We start from the raw sequence: 21,366 nt of genomic DNA, 5'->3' as shown, positions 1-21,366 counted from the left end.
AAGAAGCCACAAAAAAGAAATCAATAGATGCAACAATAACAATAGACACCGGCAGAGTGGAATGCCACGATAGAAAATCCAATTACAAATCAAAGGAAGACATTTTTAGAACACGGGAGATCTGGAGATAAGTCTGAGGCAAAGACGGGGAGAGAGATGTGACATCAAGACAATAACAACGGCTGCTTTTTTCCTCTTTAGACATAAGTGACGCCGAGCTTCCCGCCCAACAGCACCGTCTTAGATAATAGAGTTACATTTACGAGCGTCGCCATATGCCCACCCAGCGCCTGGTAAATAGAAAATCCATGAGATGCCATGTTTTTATGACTCTGAAGACAGCTACTAACTACCACGAGCAAACCTGAGCTACCCCCGTTAGCTTCAGCTTGTACCATAAATATATTTATACTTTAATACGGGCCTACAGCGGTGAGCACTGCATCCCATAAAAGTCTCACCACACTGTAATTCATAACTCCTTCAATATCCAGCGCCATAACTCATGAAACGAGCCCCTACAATACAAATTGTGGGTAGAGGAAAAGTGACATCATCCTGCGGAAGGATGAAGCCGGCACCCCGTGTGGCGGAGAAACTCTCCCCGTGTCGAGGAGGAGGAAAGGCCCTTCAGCGGTGGTGTGATACTGCCACTTTTTGTGCGCGCGCGTGTGTAATCAGAAGCCCACAGTTCTCCCACCACACCGCAGGGAGTCTCTCCTTGTGTTAATGAAAACAAACATTTAGCCGGGATTTATATGCACCGCAGCCGACTACAAAGAGCATCAAAGCAAGCTGCCTGAGAACACACACCCAAACACTGCTGCACACAAATAAAGGCAAGGTATGCTTTGCTAATCTTTTATGTAATAAACTCCTGTCTTCCTGTGATATCATGCAGCACCATGTTCACACATAATAAGCAAAGCTGTTCGTAGCCCAACTTAATACAGTGTCTTATTTGAAATGCAAACAAACTGTGAGGCAGAGGCTATCACCTCAATCTATTCCCCTTCTGTTCGCTGGCTGTCATCTTACACGAGCCGATGCTGCAGCTCTGCACTGTGGCGAAGGGGAGGAAGCGGGAGAGTGTCGGTGGTGGGGGGAGGAGGAGGAGGAGGAGAGGGGAAAGGCGGGGGAACACAGGCGGCATGCTACGAAGGATGGGTGATGTGGGGGAGAGACGCTGGCCACAGTGTGACTCAGAGGGTTGCTTCCTCTCACAGCGCTGCAGGGCGAGGATTTACCGCAAAGAAGAAGAAAAAAAAAAAAGAAATAAACAGAAAAGAAAAAAGGAACAAAAGCTGCTGATACATTAAAGGGATTTGAAACAAAAAGGGGGATGTTTCATGAAAATAGCACACAGGAAGTTTCAATTTCAGCTCTGACTTGGACTTTAAAGGAATCCACTGTGGACCAAAACACACACGCGCACACACGCACTCGAGAGGCTCGGTGCTCATGCTGAGGATTTGGAGGTAACAGGATGTAGTGGAAGGTAAACGCACCTAAACTCGCTCGTGTTACATCGTGTTTGCTGTGCCGCTCAGAACGATCCACGTGACGAATCAAGACGTTTAAGGTTGTGGTCATCAAAGCGTTTTGCTCCCCAACGATGGCTCAAATTTGCAATAAGCGATAACGAACATTTAACCATTATTCGAGTTTTTGGAGGCGGCTTTGGCTTCCTCCACAGTTTGCGTGTGCTGATGACACCTGGCTGTCCACATGCCCTGCACCCCCACTACTCCCCCCCTCCCTCCCTCCCAATCACAGCCCGGCTGGTGGGGTGTGCCCACTCTGGACAGATGGGTGGGAGGTGGTGAGGGCCATTACCGTGATGGCGTTGGGGAGAAAGTGGGAGGAATACGGCTCAAAACGGGAGATTGAAAGCAGGATTTTCCGGCGCCGTTATTTCCCCTCAATCACTGCAGTAACACACTCTGTTTACAGCAACACATGGTGCCGGTAGTAAAAACAGAATTGGACGCTCGACACCAACCCCCCCCACGCACCCATCATCCCACCACTAACGGCGCTCCCGCCCCCAACTCGCTGAATTAAAACATGTGAATTATTCAGCAGATAGACAGGCGCACGGGCTCTTAAGAGTCACCTTGTTGTTGATTTTTTCACCTCCCTTCAGAAGATTGCAGTCTTCAGGTTTCACAAAACAAGGGGATCAGTGACAGAATCAATTTCCAAAGGAGGATGGCAAACACACACGCGCACACACACAAAAAGGGAAAATCAATGTTAATTTGCTGAGAGATGTAATTATTCAAAGTGTTGCCACTATGAGAAAAATTAAGGGGTGAAGAATGAGGCGCTTGCTTTGTTAAATTTAAACAAATCTCACGGTGAGAGCAGTTTTAGTTTAAACCTTAATGTGTGTGTTTTAAACAAATAGAGATTTTCTGTTGGGATTATACGGCAAGGATAATCCAAAAAAAGGAGGAGATGACCAAGAAATGTAGACTTTTTCCTTCTTCTTTTTGAAGCTCATCACAAAAATAAACTGCACACATTGTAATAATAATTCAAATAGGAGCGATCTGGTGTCATCACTGCTTTGTTCGTTACTCCTGCAAGCCCTCGAAGCTCTAACTTCCTAAATTCTGGGTTAAAATTGAAATTCGTGTCTTAAAGATTCATGTGGAATGTGATTTTAGCAAACACAGGCAGGGGTCAGACTAGGTAACACATGCACAACTACCACATGTAGATAAATGAGTGTTTTTTTGCAGTCAGCTACAGAAAAAGTTGGCATCTACTTGCATAAAAAATTTGAGATAAAGAAGCAATTTTTGAAAGGAATTTTCTCATTTAAAAACACAACTAAGTGTAAAATTGCCTCATCTTTGCAGCAGAGAAGTGACAGAGCACAACAGACTGACCGAGAAAACATTTCCAAGCACAATGAGTCATGAAGCGACTGTTGTACACAAACACTGCGTGGTCCCACGTCACAGCGATCGCTAATTCACTGCTTTAATTTCACTCAAAAAAGGGAGGCACTGGAGAGAGAAGAGGAAGACGGGAGGCGACGAAGAGCGGGACGGTTCAGAGGGTAGAATTAAAGGAGGTGATCCCCGCTCCACCTCCGCCTCCTGCCCCCCTCTTTCTACTCCTCAAAGGCAGGCTGAGGGTCAAGGGTTAGGCGGGTGAAAGTACTCTGAGTAACAGCACAAAGCGAGCGCGATGCCGTCACGTGCTGCCGAGGAGCGCACGGAGAGACGAAAAGGGATGCAGAGCGAGGGAGAGGAGAGAGAGCGAGGGGCGACAAAGCGAGCATCATTCAGTCTTACCTCGGGCAGGTAGAGGAAGGCAGGGGGACACTGGAGCGAGTGAGGTAGCATCCCGGAGCCGGAGAGCAGGAGGCAGCCGGAGTTGGCCATGGAGCTCAGCGTGGGGTGACGGGACGCTTTGCGCATTTAGCAGGGAGATCCTTTTGCTCTACTCTCTTCTTCTCTCTCTCTCTTTCTCTGGCTCGCTCGCTCCCACTCACTTACTCACTCTCTCACTCTCTCTCTCCCTCCTCGGATCAGTTCCCTTCCTCTGCCTCCTCTTGCCTTTTAAATTTCCCTTTTGCTGGCTTTTGTGTCGCTATTGAAGATGTAGCAGGGAAGCGAGCGGTGCGCAGACAATGTGCATGTTCCACGTTTATCACTATTGCACTCTCTCCCTCTCACGCTCGCTCTCTCTCTCTCTCTCTCTCTCGGTCTCTGCTGATCTCTCTCTCTCTCCCCTTTTCTCTCGCTCACTATCCCTGGCGCGACTCTGTTTACTTTGTGTGCGATAAAAGCCAACATAAGCATTCAGACACAGAAGGGGAGGTTCTGTGCAAGCTCGGGAGGAGGAGGAGGGGTTGAAGAGCCGACAGGGGGTTGGGTAGGTTAGGGTGGGGGTATGAAAGAGGTGCTGGTAGAATGAAAGGGGGGAAGGGGGGTACTGATGAAGTCCCTGGTGGATTCATACATCAAACGTGCTGGCTGAATAGCAGAGGGGATGTGAATGACATTAGAACAGCTGATCCTGGGCATTAGCACCTCGTGGGACACTGCATGCTGCCTTTTAATTGCGGCCCCCCCACCCAGCAAAAGCACACATAAACACACACCCCCCTCAGTGGCCAGGCAGCACCTCCCTCTCCTCCGCCTGTGCGTGCGTGCGTGCGCGCTCAAGGACATAAACCGTACGGCACGTATAGCAGATCTATCCGTGAAGCCAGGGGAAAGTGCATTAAAACAAAAACAGGCTGTGATTAGGCCCAGTCGTGACATCCCTCTTCATCTACTCAGCTGTAAACATGCATTCAGCCAAGCATGTACTGTAGAGCACGCTAAACTGTACAAGAAAAACAACTTCGAGCTTCCTTTTAATGTATTTTTCTGATTAATTCTGTTTGATACTGCTTTAAAAGAAGCAGACAAAGAGAATGCACAAGATGTATTCATTACATCACGGGCACCAGTTGGGTATAGAGATCGAAGTCAGTGGGGGAAAAGCAAGAAATCCAGCTTGAATGTTATTCAACACAGCCCTGGATTCAGAACCTTGATGTTTCAGCAGAGAAAGGCAGAACTCGGGTCATCGACTGGGTATGGCCAAATGTGTTTACTCTGGAGACCGTCATCCAAAACATCTGATATATTCAGAAATTTGTCTAATAATGTTCTCTCTGTGAATTTAAGTTATTCCTGCCATCAATAACATGCTAGGTTAAATTTTCCAAAGCGGCTTTGACCAATGCACATGCCTAGAACTGATGCTGGTCCTTAATCCCAATACCAAGAATGGGTTTAATGCAATTTCCCTACAAGGATCAATCAAGAATAACTTAACTAATTCAACTTAACCTTATTGCAAATATTCATGAACCTCTGGAGAAACTGAAGGCAAGGATGTAGTATGATCCAGACTGACATCAAACCATCAAACTCTTTACCGGATTTTTGTCTTCTGGGTTCTTGTTGAGATTGACTGTTATGCTCATAGCTTTTGTTTTTCAACAGAAGACAATAGGAGTTCCTTAGACATGGATGACATGAGGGATGCTGCCTTCATGTGAAGGCCCAGAATTTATTGGAAAAAGGTGACGAGCACGGATCAGGCTTAAGGCTGTCAATGCTGAAAATCAATGATTCGAAGCATCAATTGATCCGACTCTAATTCTATGAGTCAAGCATTCGTTTATCCACAAGACAGAACGTTCTGTGCTCGTGGTTGACTAATGAGAAGCTGAATCTGAGGTGCAGTGATTCTCTTCATTTAGATGTACCGGCCAAAGCTTTGCTTTCAAAGAAGGTGGCTTTGTGGATCATTTGTGTGTAACGCAGGTCCGGTGTAGCAGAAAGTGAGTGACTGAGGGTGTAAGATGTAACATTACCAGCACTTAGCTGCAGCATTGTGAAGTGCATGCTAATAGAGGTGATTAAGTGATTATAATCAGCTGCGAAGTGTTTAGAGATGCCTGAGTTTCAGTGAAACACTTATCTGATTGTTGTGTAGCATGTTGGGTGCCCTGTAAGAAAGGAAATAAAGGTCCAGTTCATGTAGCATTGTGACGCGTTCTCTTCCTGCCTCCTCTTCATCGCAGCAGAGGTCCGAACAGTAAAGGTTACCAGATAACGAGACAGGCTAGAGCAAAGTAACAGCAGCGTTTTGAACTTTTAAAGAACTTTAAAAAAGTTAATGCAAACTGTCTGAGCAAACGCTAACACATCATTGTAAAACAAAGACTGGAAAATGGAAATCACAGAAGGCGATTCAATCAGTAGATATATTTATAAGAATTGTCTAGATTTTTTTCAGTGTCGACATGAGGAGGGTCACTGAAACAGCTACCCGCTGCACCCCTGGTGTCACTGCTTCACTCGACTAACATGAAGGTAGAGAAAACCCAACATGACCAAAAGAACTGTAAATATAATACAAACATACAACAACTTATTATGAAACGTGGATAAAATTAAACTAATGTCTGTATCGCTCGGTACCACAAACCCAGAACCACAGCAATATCACAAACCCTACACAACAATAGATTTTTATATTATTATTTTTAAATAAGACTGCTTACCATTATCTGAGTAAATGTTCCTTTATTTTGTCCAATAAGTAAATAAAGGAACACATTTTCTATTTTTTCTCAACAAATTAGTGAGTCTGGAGCAGACCTAGCTAGAACCTGTTTCTGTGTGTGGCTCTTTCTACTAAAGTTTCACACAGTTATTGAGTTGTATGGTTATAATCAGCATGTATTTTTGTTCATACCCATTTCATGCTATGAAACAGCTCTGCTTTCTTAATGCTCAGATCTACACGATGCATATGCAGATCTACGAAGTTCTGCTATTCCCATTTTTCTGCACGTACATTACCTGATGTGTCACATTCTAGGTTTGGTGTTGTGGCCATAATGACAGTAATAATTGGGTCCTGCTGCGGGAGACACAACACGGCGGCAGAGGAGAATTAACTCTCTCTGGGACACTCCCTCTGCAGATTAAATAATTCCAAGCAGCCACAGGGGGATAGTTGACCTGTAATTACATATTCGCTCGTGCATTTCGCGAACTTCAAAGAGAAAACCGAAATAATAGAAAAATCATTAAATGAAAATAAGCACTCACCTTTATCGGTAGCCATCTTCATTACCAATATACACGCTTTGTCTGTATAATTGGCCTGACTGTTTGATGCAAAGACCGGTCCTCGCTGATATCTGGGCGTGCTTTAGGATTAACAGTTTGGCATCGCCTGCTAAAGATGGGGATCCATCTCCCCGTCCCTCCTCTATGTGTTTTCCATCTCTTGCTTTTTGGCTCTTTTTTTTGTCTTTCTTTTTTCTGTATCTGTCTGTCTCACCCAGTTAATAATTCAAATGAGCACTGCCAGATCACTCCCTTCAAAGGGAGTTTCTGGAATGTTCTCAACGGTGCCTTTTCTTTTTGTCATGTGAAATCAAAGCCCTCAAACGCAGCAGAGATATCCTCAGTTAACTCCACACACTGCTGCTCTGCCAATTAAAGAAAGATCAACAACTGCAGCGAACGGCTCATAGTTGATCACAAAAAGAAAAAAAAAAGTGATCTTAATCATCATCATCAGTTTTGTCACCATCACCCTTTGTCTTCCTCCATTTCTTCCTTCAAGTGCAATCACCACATTGCTGTGGCAGGCCCGTAATAATCAGCGTAATGATTATTACCACAATCACCATCATCATCACTGTCACCGTCGACTCTGTCACGTCTTTGCCCGCCTCTGTTACCGTCCTGTTAAAGACCACGATTTACCCTCTGAGTCCGGACTTGTGCTTGATTGTCATTAAGTCAGCAGGCGCGCGGGTTTTTGCAGGTGTGTGCACATTTCTGTCGAGTTTCCGCTCTGAGATTGGGCTCGTTTCGGGCAATACAAGCTTTAAAATGTGTGTTCAATCTCCTTCAAAAGCATCTCCTGTCTTTGTATATGAGCCCGTGTTTGTCTTTAGAGCCGGCGCTACGTTAATGTGCTCCTCCAAGAAAGGTTGAAAGCAGCAGTTCTTGCAGTAAAAAGCCATCACATGCACTGGGAGCACACTCAGCAATAATCAAAGGCAATACAAGCGGCGACTAATGGGGCCCAAACGATTGGCGGCGCACTCCAGTTCGCCGCTGTTTATCGTATGACCGCTGATCAATAGAGCACACTCACACTAATCATCATAACAGATGACTGTTTATTTCCCTTAACTCCATCACTCTGACAGTGGGGGAAGACACATACTTCACTGACCAGTATCAATAAGTATAAAATACTGCATTAAGGTATTCAAAAATATCTGCAACTTTATCCTTTACTCTGCATTTTTAATTTATATTCAAACATATTTTATAAAGCAAAGAAAGAAGTAATTGTATATTTGTCGAGTCACTGTAACGTATAAATCGTTGGTGTGTAATGACTCTTCCAATTCAGGGTTTGGCTGAAACCATCACTTAATCATGATTAGATCATGAAGAAAAAGTAAACTCGTTCAATCGTTCATTCATGAATGAATCCGGGATCTTAATTACTAAAGCTATCGTCACTCGAGCGTGATAGATACACCGACAGATAGAATGTGTAATGATAGAAAGCAGACAGATAGTATTAGGTAATGAGTTTTACCTAATACTTTTTAGTGTATACAAGTACAAGTAGTACTGAAAACATTCAAATTTAATGATGCATTCATTTAAAAAAAGAACAAGAAAACATGATGAACAGCCTGAGATGTTTTAGGAAAAATATGTGGAATTTCGACGTGTCGATTTTTCAAATTTCTGTTTTCCTACATTAACTCAGTCGACTGTCGCTGCATGTGCACAGAGCTAAACAACAACAGCATTTCACTTCTTTATGATCCAAACAACCTGCCTTTAAAGAGCCTGCTATGTAGCAACGCTGGCACCACTATCACAGGAATACCAGTGAATGTTAATTAATGACTCGTCTGAAATTTTCACACTTTTCAGATTTTTGGGTTAAATGTTTTACAGCCTTCTTTTATTTTTTTATAGCAGTGCATCACTATATATAAAATATTTTCCTTATAAAATCCTAATATGCAAAGAAAACAATTTTAGTTCTTATATTTTGTAGGTAATATTCACTGAAACATCACAACCCCAAAAAACATCAGCTCAATAAAAAAGGTACCGTTCCAAACAATTCATCTTTTTTTCTCATTTCTTAGTAACTGAATATTTTATATATATTTTTAATTTTAGCTGAAATGTTGGTTATGCATATAAAGCTGTGGGCGTGTGTGTCTGCTCTCAAATGCACCATTTGCCAAGTATCTCTAGACTGCAGAGCAGCTGAATAGATGTACTTTGCTACTGCACCCTGCACTTCACTATGGACACAGCTCCCCCATCAGGACGACCACCAGAGTCTGAACAAAACACAAACATGTCAGAGTGAGCATTATGCAATATTATTCAGCGATCCAGCCATTCTAAATGCGTATGAAAATAAATACAGGGATGTGTCACATTCTCTGGGGGAGCGCTCCACCCTGCCGGACACGCAGCCAAGACCTCTGGAGGCGCACTCTGAGGAAAACAAAGCAGCAGTGTTTGGTGCTGGTGGATTTTGTTAAGAAGCAGTGAGGCCTTTGGAGGGGCACCGTTGAAGTGCCCCTCTGACAGGCTTCCTCATTATCTGGCATCTCCAGAGTGCCAGCCAACCCCGCTGTAGAAGAGGGGGCATGAGGACGCCTCGATCAGCCTGCCTCGAGGGTACCCAGAGAGGGGAGGGTTGTGCTCTTGCTAAAGGTCCGCTGATTATATCTCAGGCCCAGAGCTTCAGGGATCCCCACTAATTAAAGGTTGTGTCATATCTGTTAGAGATAACAAACCTATGTAGCTCGTCTTTTTTTTTTTTTTTTTTTTAATTCCTCCGCTCCCATATCTGCACTTTACAGCATCACGTCAAGTTGCAGGCTCAGTCTGCATTCAAGGCTGACCAGCTTTCTGCACCGAGAGGAAAGGGTTTCTGTTTAACCTGCCCTCACCCATCTCAGTGTGCCAGCGGTGTTGCGGAGGCATCAGGGATCCTTTGTCTGGAGGCATAATTAAAGCTCTCGTTCATTATTTCTTCACTTTGAGCGCAGATCTGAGTAATTAGGAGGCAGTGCCACGGGGAGGCTGGAACTTTCATGGAAGCAAAGAAAAACACGCACACAATTACACATGTCTGCACACATTAAATCGAGAAGAAAGTGAAGCCTGTACACACAGACCCAAAAAAGCTTCTGCTCACTCTTAGCACCAAATGAGCTGCATTCGTCTCCCACCTATCTTCGGATGCCGATATTCTGCACCGAGTGAAGTATGCCTTTTCTTCCCTCAGAGCTGTCACGTACTAATGCATTGATTAAAAATTTGATTAAACGGACAGTTAGGGGAGGAACTGGAGGAACGAGCTACGACCTGCGCTTCAATCGGATGCCGTGGTAGGATGTGGGGCCCTGGATTTTGCTGCATTTGGAGCTGAGGCACTTGCCTCTCTAATGGATTTTGAAACAGAGCTTGGCTTTTATATGGTGTCATTCATCCTCATATGTTTTCGCCTGCCGCGTCTTACAATCACTGCTTCTTTATGGCAAACTAATGCACCCAGTGCTAAGATCAGCAGGTTGGCTCTGGCCATCGCTCACTGAGCGCTGGCCAGATATTAGAGCATTTCGAAAGCTTCTACTGGGGAAGGCAGAGCAAAAGCCGAGGGGTACCGACTCTGCCTCCTCCACTGTCATATATCAACCGTCCACGCCACGCTGTCTACACCAATAACACACATACACACCGAGCCGCCGCTGCTCCGGCTGCTTTGACAAGGCAGGGAAGGAGAGGGTTGATTGAGCTTTATGGCAGCGGACAGTCAGCATCAATACATTGACCGTTTTACCACCCTCTCACCTAAAAGTCTGGTGTGCTTGCAGCTAAAAGACATCGAGGAGCGCGTGTGCATGATACTCCTAGGTGGTATGGGTGGAAGACGGGGAAGGGTTTCGTTGAGCCATGGTGGGAGACAATAAACGGGGGCGATGGCTCACGCCCCGTTAGCCCTCTAGGCCGAGCGAGGCTGCAATAGAGAGAGAGCTGACAGGGCAGAGGGACGGCCAAGCATGGAAATCACATCAGATCAATGATGAAAAATTTAGAGGCGGCAAGAGTCGCTCTTGGGGATGATATAACACGGCGCATGTAAGCTTGTGACTACATGGACGTACATGGAGAAACTAATGTCTCAACCAGCAGATATACGAATTCAGACACTTCGTCTTTAAGCGGCTCGGCTAGAAACGAGTTAAATGAGAAAGGAACCAAACGCAACAGAAACAGAGGGGTATGTTTATATATGTACACTGTTTAAAATTACAAGGCTGTTTCTTGGGCTTTATTATCTGAACAAAATCTACCATCCTCCATCCTTGAACCCTCAGTTACGTCCCAAAACATCCTTCACCAGGAATAAAAATGCTTTGGAGAAAAGCAGCCGAGAAGCTTACCACCTGCCTACATGACGTGTATATATCAAATATATCACACTGTTAGAAACTATTAGGGCTTCAGTTTCTAGATTTCCAGGGGAAAGAGTCATTATAATTTTATTCAAATAGCACTTTTTCAGACACACGGTTACTGTGCTTCACATTTGGGACAAACTCCACACATTAATAATAAACAAATATGCATACATATGCATACGTCCCTATAGGGCTGTTCGATATAACGATATATATCGGCTGACGATATGAAAACGTCTATCGTTTCATATTACGCTATCGTTTGTTTCGTAGTGTCGCAAAATAAACTGTTTACGGAAATATTTCATCGTTTTGATGGTCACTGTAGAATTTCTTAAAGTTCTCTCGTTCTCTTATATTTAATATAACCACACTACGGACGGACAAGCGACTGATTTTATGCGTTGTCGTTAGCAACAACGACGGTAAAACCATCGCGTGGCTCCGCCGTCCGCTTGTTTATTTTCCACATAAACCTTTCACAATAAAGCTGAAGATCCTGTTGACATTTTTCAAAATAAACTGAATTACGTGAAATAGTGTGCAGAGTGTTTACGGACAAGAAGCTAAAAAGAGCCGTCAGGTGCTAAAAAATAAATCTTAGAACACGCCGTGTAATAAATACTCACAAAGACTTATGTAACACTCGACTCCAGGCACACGATGCCCAGCTGAAAACACTTCACGCAAGTCGAGTTGCCCGAGATTCTCAGAATTTACAGAAAATGTAAATTTTTTGTGATACATATCGTTGTCGGGACGATAAATGTCTCATGATATGAGACTCTGGTCATATCGCACAGTCCTAAGTCCCTACATACTGTATATACGCGATGAAAAATAGTGTGGCTGCCACTGGATTTACAGTTAAAAGACTCCAATCAGATGATCAGAGAGGAGGACAACCAGAATATGATCTACTTCATAAACTGAGCCAAGCAAACACTTTGCATGTGATTAATAGAATTTTGAAATCAATGCCAAATTTAACTGGAGGACTTTTATTAGCTTCATGTTAGCTTAGCTGTCGACGAGGACGTGCCTGTAACGACCTCCTTAATGAAACTGTAGGCAAACACTAGATGAAGACCTGGTGGCTCACAGAGCACATGACCATTGAAGGGTTTTTAGCTGTGATAATTTTAATAACCTTTCTACTGACATGTCCCCTTTGTCCTTATTTATAAATCCCATAACAGCTGGTGTTAGATGATATATATGGTAAACCACAAGATGACACAGAGGTACCCTTCCCTTTGTTAGAGCAGCTAATATAAGATTCAGAGAGCTCTTTGAATCCTATATTAGCTGGAATTTAAAGGGGCAAGGGGTTTTCATTTGAATACATCTGTTAAAAATGCTTTACAAATGCATGTGCACATAAATGAGCACTACCCAAAACACAGACACATGCTTGATTTACAGGATTTATAAATATGAAATATGTCTGCTTGTGAGGTATTTAATTATCAAGACGAACCTTTCAATTCTTCTGGGCTCAGCGCACGTCAGTTGTACAGGATCAGCAAAATAGCACTAATGTTCGAAGTGAGCGGTCTTAAATCTGCATTTGTTTTTATGTATTTTGTTATTTCAATGTTTCTTAACATGCCTGGTACAATTTCATATTGCAGTGTTATTGAATATACCAATATATAATTTCATTGGTGCTACTTAAACTATCTACACCATCATGTGTGTGTTTGTCGAAGTGAATTCTGCCATAAAACTTCATTTTGGATAATTCACTTCATTTTTGTAACTCAGACGTGCGAGGCTACACACCACCACAATGCTGTAATCACGCCATTGCTAAGTTAGTCAGTTGAACGCTCTCAAATCCAGTCCTCGGGGTTCAGAGCACTGCTGCTCCTCTCTTCCACTGCCTTGTTAATTGCATTCACCTGTTGTCCGCGGCCTAACCGCAGTTCCACATACAGAGTGAATACTCCCTCGCAGCAGCGCTTTGCAGTCTGAGGACTGTGTGTGAAAACACGAGACGGTGCACAGTCCCTGTCGAGCACATTCATGGCCAAAATGTTCCAAAATTCAAATCCGTCCAGAGCAATCTTTCTCAGAATCTGCCATCCGAGTGCATTTCAGATTTCACTGACATTCTGTTAAAAAGAAAAAAGGAAAAAGAAGCACCCTTAACCATAATGGCTTCAGCCCCAACGCAAAGTCAATTACATAGATTGGTGCAGTGACATAAAGTGTATTCCATTTGGGAGCAGATTGGTCATGCCCAGTAATGTTCCCTTCCTGCAGGCATACCTTTGACCATTACTCTAAACAGGCATTCGGGGAACCAGAGACCTATTTCGCACAACTGTGAATGCCGGTGTGTCTCCCAGAGGGGTCAGGGGTTCACACTGCAACTACCATGCTCTCATATTTAGCAGCGGCAGGTGAGAAATGGTACATCAATACTGTCAGACGCACTGGGCCAAAGCGGCCTCCTGCGCACACATATCATATTAGAATGGAGCGTAAGAAACCACAGCCGGGCCAGAAGGTGTCAGGAAATGTGTGAACATGCGTGTGTGTAACTGGAAACATCTAAAATGCCCGAAATGTGTTGGACTTTAAAACATTATTGGTGCAGCTACCTCATTTATCGATGCACCTGTCCCTAACCTCAGACCATTTAAAAACCATCGAACGCGATCGCCGCGGAGATGACTTTGATCATCAAATTCAAGCTGTTGGCGTTCGTGTTTTTCCAATCTGAGCAATAAATCACTCCGCTGTTTATCTCGAAAGGATAACGCCACTTGCCTTTCCTCATACATGTTTAAATTTTTAATGTAACTAATGAGGATAAATGCGTTTGAAGTGACAACTGACATATCGATTCATTAAGACTTCTCGAGCTTTAATATTTTTGTGTTTTGGACCGATGCTCGAGACAAACGAGGAATATGACGGTTTTTAAAAGATCGATCAGTTACTTGAAAATTAATCAACAAGTTAATCAAGAACCAAACAAAGGAAGCGGGTTTCAACCTTTCTGGGAACTATTTGTGTATGAACGTCTTAAATTTAGTGGCTAATTTAAGGGTCCATTGAGGCTTTCTCCACAGCTCCATTTCTAGACTTTTAGTCTCCTGTAAGCTTAATGATTTCTTTTCACCCAATACTGTCAATGTCCAAGTCTAAAGGTGCCTGGAGGCTATGGACATCACAGTGGTTTCTCCCTGAAGGCTCCTGTTCTGGCTCCAGGTCCTATCGGTTTCAAAAGTGCAACCACAGGCTTTCTTTTTTTAGTGTTGCAAGGCAGAGCACAATCACTGAAGGGGCCACCGAGTACTACTACAATCACTAAAGTGGATTTGTTTGTTCAATTGTGTTGCATCAAATTTGGTAGAGCTCCACTTTACAGTTTCTAGAGCAGATTGTTGTGCAGGCTGGCTTTCGCGTGCACAAAGTGGTTCTCCAGACTAAAATTGTTCCATCTTCAGATGTGTATAGAAATTAATAAGTGTGTTTTTATTTCTTACTAGCCTTTTATACGTTACAGTGGGCTAAAGTTAATGTGTGAATATCTGCTTCACCACTGGACCTGATAAGGAGACGTGCTCTTATCTGTCGAGCTCAGATTTTCAGAGATTTGACTAAATTTGGGGATTTTTACATTTTTTTCCAGGTGGACGCTTTAAACAAAGGGGTTAAATCAGTGCCCTCCTTTGAATTGCCATCTCAAACACCATTTGAACCAAAAGTCCAAATGTTTTATGCAGCACAGTCCTCTTTTTTTCCTACCAGCGTTTGGTAAGAGCCTGTGTTTTTAGAAGTGCTACTTAAATAGACGCTCTAAATATAAAGTTTGCGTGGGTGTGTTACTCTGCCCCAGTCCCAATGTGTTTCCCTCAGCGTTTGTATCTCCGTGGGAGCGTCTCTGGCTGTGGATGTATTCGGCGTGTAGGTACCTGCGCGGTTATAAAACCCTTCTGTGTAGAACGAAGCGCCCGGAGCATCTGCTGTCGTTACCCGTGATCCAACCCTGCCCTCTGACCACATCGCGGGCAGCATCCCCCGCCCCCCGCATCCTTCCCATTCCACCGCCATCAAAACGTAGCTACGGGGACTCGCACGCTGATACAGATTTTCCACGGACATCTGCCCTGGAACGATGGCGGCTGGAAGAGAAAGGGTTTGCCCAAAGGAGGTGGAAGAAATGTGAGTGTAATATCTCCGAGTGGGAGTCATGAATGCGCTATCATACCGAACCAAAATGCTGCGATCGCTGCTCAATATTTCAAAAGATGTCTGGCTTTAATGCCGCCCTGTTGAGGCCATAATATTGATGGCTCGATGGGAAATGTTAAAGTGTCAAACTCTGCAAGGCGCGTCTCCGGAGGAAAGAAAATTACACACATACATACACAAACATGAAGGTATCATATAGGTAAACGTTAAAGCGCAGCACCCTCGGAGAGAGGGATTGTTTTTCCTGGTCAAGCGTGTCCTTCGCCATCGTTCACGCTCGTGTTGCTGTATTACTTCCTGTGACGCTTGCTCGCTCTTTCCCTAATGCTTCTTTTTCTCCACTCTCCCAATGCTATCTGTCAGTAGGTGTTGCAGGACTGATAGAGGCTTGTCTGTTGCCTTTCTCATTACAGCGGGGGAGACAAAACCCAGCGAGTGCAGTAACCTTTCATGGAGACAGAGGGAGGGAGGCATCCGCACAGAGCCGGCACCTCCGTCTACTTGACATAACCCTATTACCGCTTCCTTAATTTGTCCCGCCGTGACAACTCGCAGCCAAAGAAACGGTTAAAAGAATGAGTGAACAAAAGCTGCATTGCATTATGGGGAGTGGAGGAGGGAAGAAGGGAGTCGTTGAGGGTGGAAGACAATGGGGAGGCTGAGCTGATGCATCAGCCATACCGGATCATTTCTAAACTGCCACACATTATCCGGAGGTGGGCCCGGATATACTCCGCTTTACTGATAGCTCTCAGTTTCAGCTCAGGGGCTCGTTTTTTTCAAAGATTTTTTTCTTTAATGTTGATTATTTAAGTTTCTCTTTCAAATTCCTCTCCTCGTCCAAGTTACGAGAGCTTAAAACGCCACCCAGGCTGATCACATTTCACTTAATCAAAAGAGTTTGTCAACAGTTTACAGGAGCGCGATTTCAAAAAGCTCCAAAACGCCGATGACGGGGTTTGTTTTTTTCTTCTTTCTTTGGCCTCGTTTCCCTTTAAGGTCTGCTTTAGTTAAATGCAATAATGTTTCTTCCCTCATTTAATATTTACAAACAGCAAAGGCTCCAAAGAAACCTTCAGCGCTTCTGCTTTGTTTCCTAAATCTGTTTGTACAAAATATGATCAAAGCTGCGAGCAGTCAGACTGTACCTCGACATGAAAACGACAATGCCTCAGAAATAACTAAATGACTGGCAAAATGAGTAACAGCTTCAAAATGGCTGATAATAAGAGCAGCTGAAGTACGAGCTCAGTGAAAGTGCCAGACACTCAGACAAATGTGACACTAAATCCTGCATTTGGCACATCCTAAGTAAACAAAAGTGTTGATAAAAGGAAGCTGAGGCAATCTTCTTTTGTACGTAAAATTTGAGGAAAGGGGGGCTTTCTCTGTCTGTGACAGCCCAACATGTGAGCAGAATCTCAACTCAAAGGCAAATAAGCTGTAGCATTTCAAACTAATTTTCTATTGTAAAAATCTAATAAAGAAAAAAACAACCAAACAGGAAGAATGAATTAACCTGGAAGTGGTTGCAGAAATACCCGTTTTACACCCTAATTTTACATCTCTCAACACTCGGTAGTATTCTCGAGTGATGCCATTTCAGTGGTGAACAACAATTTACTCAAGCACAATCCATAAGTATAGATTCGAGGTACTTATAAATCCCATTTTACACCGATATGTACTATGTTATACATCTACTCTGCTCGGTGGAAATATTGCACTTTCTCCGCCTCTGCATCCATCTGTTTGCTCATTCATATACTTAAACGGCAAAATAAAAACGCCAGGCGCCCAAAATGGACAATCATAAATAACAATACAGCATAAAAAACAAAGCTGAACAAAATAAAGGAAAACGCAGTAATGATAAAATGAAACTGTCCCTTCGTTCATTAGCGCCGACTGTTAGAAATTAGAGTGTATTATAAGTTTCCTCCGGACCCGCCACCAAATGTTTAAAATGTTGGTTAGATTTGAATCCATCAGAAATACCAATCCAATAATCTTAATGAAATGGAAAGAAGTGGCGTTTACATAGCACTTCTCTAGTCTCACTGACCACTCAGAGTGATTTAATCTGAATATAATCACACAATTAGCTTCAATGGATAGTTTGTCATTTAAAGCTGGGAGAATAAGACTAAGCATTTTTATTTTCCTGCAATTAACTAATTCCACTAAAAAGGCCAAAAAGCAATATTCCTAATACATTAAGCAAAGTCCTTCTACAAGCAAGTCTTGCCACTCTGCAGCCAACTTGGCCTGCAGGCTGTTATTTTGGGCTAACAAGACCGAGCCCTTATCTAAATGAATGAGGAGCAAACGCTTGTGACAGAAAGCACACAAACTAAAAAAAAAAAGGCTGGAAATGGCGTTTCATTTCTACTACTATGTGCAAAAGTTCACATCACAGTTGAATTTACAGTTCGGCCCAGCGTGGCTGTGCTCTTATCATCTCTGACTCCTTCCACTACAGCACAGAACAAAGGTGAGGCTAATTCACCTTATGAAATATACATAACTACATCTTAATTAACATAATGAGTTGATAAACCTGCCACCACGCAGTTGAAATTGTTGTAAACCTTGGCTGTGCTCTCCTGTCTACATTATGCTTCCTCGTTCGGCTGCTGATTGGCTCTTTAGGGGCAGACGCCACCGTCGCTCTGCAGATTTCAGCTGTAGAGTGAAGGCGGTGTCACGTCTTAGCCACACAGAGTCTCCTTCCTCAGGTCTGGGACTATTTTCTGTGGCGGATTAATCTACCTTTGGTATATTTGGGGCAACAAGAGGGGTCTGTATAAATAAAGTACAGGGTGTGTGTTGGTGTTAATGAAGGAACACGCCACCCACATGCAGCACTGTTGCTCACTGATGTATTTTTAATGGTTTTAGGACAACAAAGGAGTTCTGGGGTACAAAGGAATGAGCTCTGGATACTTGTTAGTCGCATCGGTTCGTGGTGGTCTTTTGCTCTTTTAATGGGAATTGCTGACAAAAACAAAACTACGTGGGACTTGTCCCTTGAATAAACACTGCTGATGGTAATTCTGGGCCTCAATGTCAGTTCAGGAGATTAGTTTGTTACAGAGTAAGAGAATTATAGCTGTATGCTGTATAGTAGTAGCAACAGTGGTGTATTCGAAGCACAAATACAGTAGCACACACACACACACACAAAAAAAGAGTTCTTCCCACCGGTGGTGAGTTTTAAAAAGTACTCTTCAAGCCTCCACTCCAGCTGTAGTACCTGTTTTGCAAGCAGACTTTAATGTCTTGGGGAAGCATCAGGTATGGGGCCAAGTGTTGTTTGGAAGATGCTGGAGACAGTCCACAGTCATCCTGCCCACCTCAGAGGCTGAAAACCCCCTCGTGGCTTGAGCAGATCGCTCTCCCTCTTCCTGGCCTCTGATCTGGGTTGCAGCGGTGGCAGCCATGGGTGTGGGTTCAACGCCTGAGTGCGGGAGCTGTCTATGTAGAGAGATTAAAGGGCCTGTATCGATCCACAAGCGCTCATGCATTTTGCATGAGGGAGACATTGTCAAAGAGGCGTCTCAGATTAAAAAAAAAAAAACTAGTAGAGGGAGAGTTGTTGAAAATATGCTGAACTCTGTGAAAAATCTTAATGTTGAAGTGTTATGCATGTAAACTCGCTTTTATATATTGGATTGTCCATGAACTCTCATCGACCCGAGATATTACTCGTTTTTCATTTCTTCCCCTCCTCAACACCCCTCCATGCCGTCTTCTTCTCTGGTTGTAATGTTGAAGTCAGAATGTGAAAAACAAGCGCCCCGAAAAAAAAAGAAAAAGAAGAAGAAAAACTGGCAGCCAGAGAGTGTCTAATGGCGGCAGTGAGTCCGTTGGAGAATTCTCAAGTAGAGTGTGAATTATTTAGGATGTGTGGCTAGTGTGCAGAGCATGAAGCCACCCCGCCCGGCAACCGCCAAGCAGCAGAGTGGCCGAGAAAATTCAGTGTGCAACAAACATTCGCCCGACTGAGGTCTTTATTTCTCCTGCTCTGCTTCAGCTTGGTGGACTGAAAGGCTGAGGATGTGCTTGCAGCTCCAAACAGACGAGCAGACGCAGCGAGCGTCTGATTGAATGCAGATCTTCAAAAACAAAGTGAGGCGCGGTGAAGCCACTTTGACCTATTTACAGTCCCCATGATGCAGCCGATTATTCATCATCAACATTTAATGCAGGTCAGCATGCATGTTTAACGGCGTGCCACCGTATCGTACTGAGGACCCCCCCCCAGTCTGAGAGCCCCTCGGAGCCTCCTTATCCTGCAAGCATGTGTCAATCTCACCTAAATGACCCCGATAACAAGACAAAAGCAATCAATCTCTGATATTGGCCGGGTGGGAGAGTCGGGGATAACACCGACGCTATCAGCGAACGCCAACAAAGACGGAGATTTTCTGCGTGGGGATGATTAGAAACACGGTAGCTCTGACACACTGATCTGCGGCGGGTTAAATAGAGGCGGCTGTCATCACTGGCAAATGATGACGCTGAGCACCGATAGAGGAGATGGGATCTAGGTGTGTGTGTGTGCTCATGCAAAACACACCAGTGTATTTGTACACACATAGCGAGGCAGGCTCACACACAAACCAGATACAGTACTATATATCTGAACACTGCAATGTTATTCAGGCTTTTTATAGTTTAACCAGAGATAAGTAATCAGGAAGGAATATAAATAATAATTAAACCTATCTGATACACATGAATCTAAAAAGCTTTATTTAGTGGTTATGTAATGTACTCGCTTATTCGGCTGTATGCAAAGTGCTGGGAAGCTTTGAGCTTTTAAACAACAACTTCATTTACTTTCAAAAATATTGAAAAGTCATAAAATTGATCGCAGGTTTTCCAGACTGTTTTATTGCCCCTGCGGTCAGCAGGCTAACGTCAGTCATACCGGCGGTGGACAGCACTCGCTCTTTGATAATCAAAAGCCAACCCTGACCTCGACGTTGAACGCCACGTTAAAGATGTATCATTGTGAAGCTCAAATGAATCTACCTTTGTGGATGGACTGTTTGTTTACTGTTATTTGTAATTATGTTGCTGCTCCCGCTCTGGTGCTTTGTAAGCCTGTTCGGCCTGAGCATACAATTTATGCATGACACAGTAATTAAATCAAATCAATCATCAGACCAAACTTTACATTTACACTGAAAACTTTACTTTGGCTCAGCATAACTCATCCTGCAACACTTTCAAATATCCACTGCTAATAAATGCTCAACTACTTTAGTTAATAATTATTTAACATTGAAATGATGGAAAAAAATCATAGTTGCTTATTCCTTAATAAAAATGTTGTAATTATTCTATGGACTTCACACAGATGCTTACTGTAAAATTCAACTTAAAACATTGTAAATAGTTAATAATTACTGTGTAATCCAGCTGTAAACATTACTGGATGACTATTATAAAGCTGAAACTTTATACAGTAACACCGGTGTAATTAGGTTTAGCCTCACTGGTTTATTGGTTAGCTTCATGCACCAGTACCAGTGGTTAGATTTTGAAAAAGACAGTAATGTGCACATATAAAAGCTATGCTTAAAGTTACCCTTATGTTAAAACGCAACAGCAAAAGGTCCCATCCAACTGGTCCCAGCGGCATCACAGCACCCAGGAAAAGGACACCGTGTCTATCGCTGAGACACCAGCAGCTCAGACCAAACAGTGTCTGAAGGCGGGGTCACAGAATAATAAGATACCATTAAGTCGTCCTTAACACCTGTAATATTGTCAGAATGGTCCCATCATCCCTTATTTGACAATTATAAAATACATAATGCAATATAATATATAATTATCTAAGTAACTATTTTATACTACACACTCAAGCCAATAACTATAACATTGCGAATGATTTGTAAATATTATATATTTTTTCATACATATACTATGAAAAAGAGCGCGAGCGATGTGGTGGAAGTTGAATTGGGGACACCGTCGTCACGACTGGCCGATTAAACACTAAACATTAGCAAACCATCTGATTTCAGGTCTTTTAAAGTCGCTACCTTATTAAAGGATACGCAAGGCAATTTACTTATATAGCA

General features: G+C 43.4%; 1 protein-coding gene across 17 annotated transcripts in view; it reads right to left on the bottom strand.

The window, feature by feature from the left end:
* Positions 1–21,366, bottom strand: part of LOC100705667 (RNA binding fox-1 homolog 3) — a 422,442-nt gene that overhangs the window by 94,658 nt on the left and 306,418 nt on the right. The window contains exon 1 of one of the 17 annotated variants that reach the window (XM_013269814.3): positions 3,309–3,769. The exons of the other annotated variants lie outside the window; for them this stretch is intronic. Within the exon in view, the coding sequence (XP_013125268.1) occupies positions 3,309–3,434 (126 nt within the window). The 5' untranslated portion in view covers positions 3,435–3,769. Of the gene's footprint in view, positions 1–3,308; positions 3,770–21,366 lie in introns of those variants that run through there. 17 annotated transcript variants of the gene reach the window in all.

This window comes from Oreochromis niloticus, linkage group LG4, assembly GCF_001858045.2.
Source record: "Oreochromis niloticus isolate F11D_XX linkage group LG4, O_niloticus_UMD_NMBU, whole genome shotgun sequence".
NCBI lineage: Eukaryota > Metazoa > Chordata > Actinopteri > Cichliformes > Cichlidae > Oreochromis > Oreochromis niloticus.
This window is presented reverse-complemented; position numbering and strand designations above follow the sequence as displayed.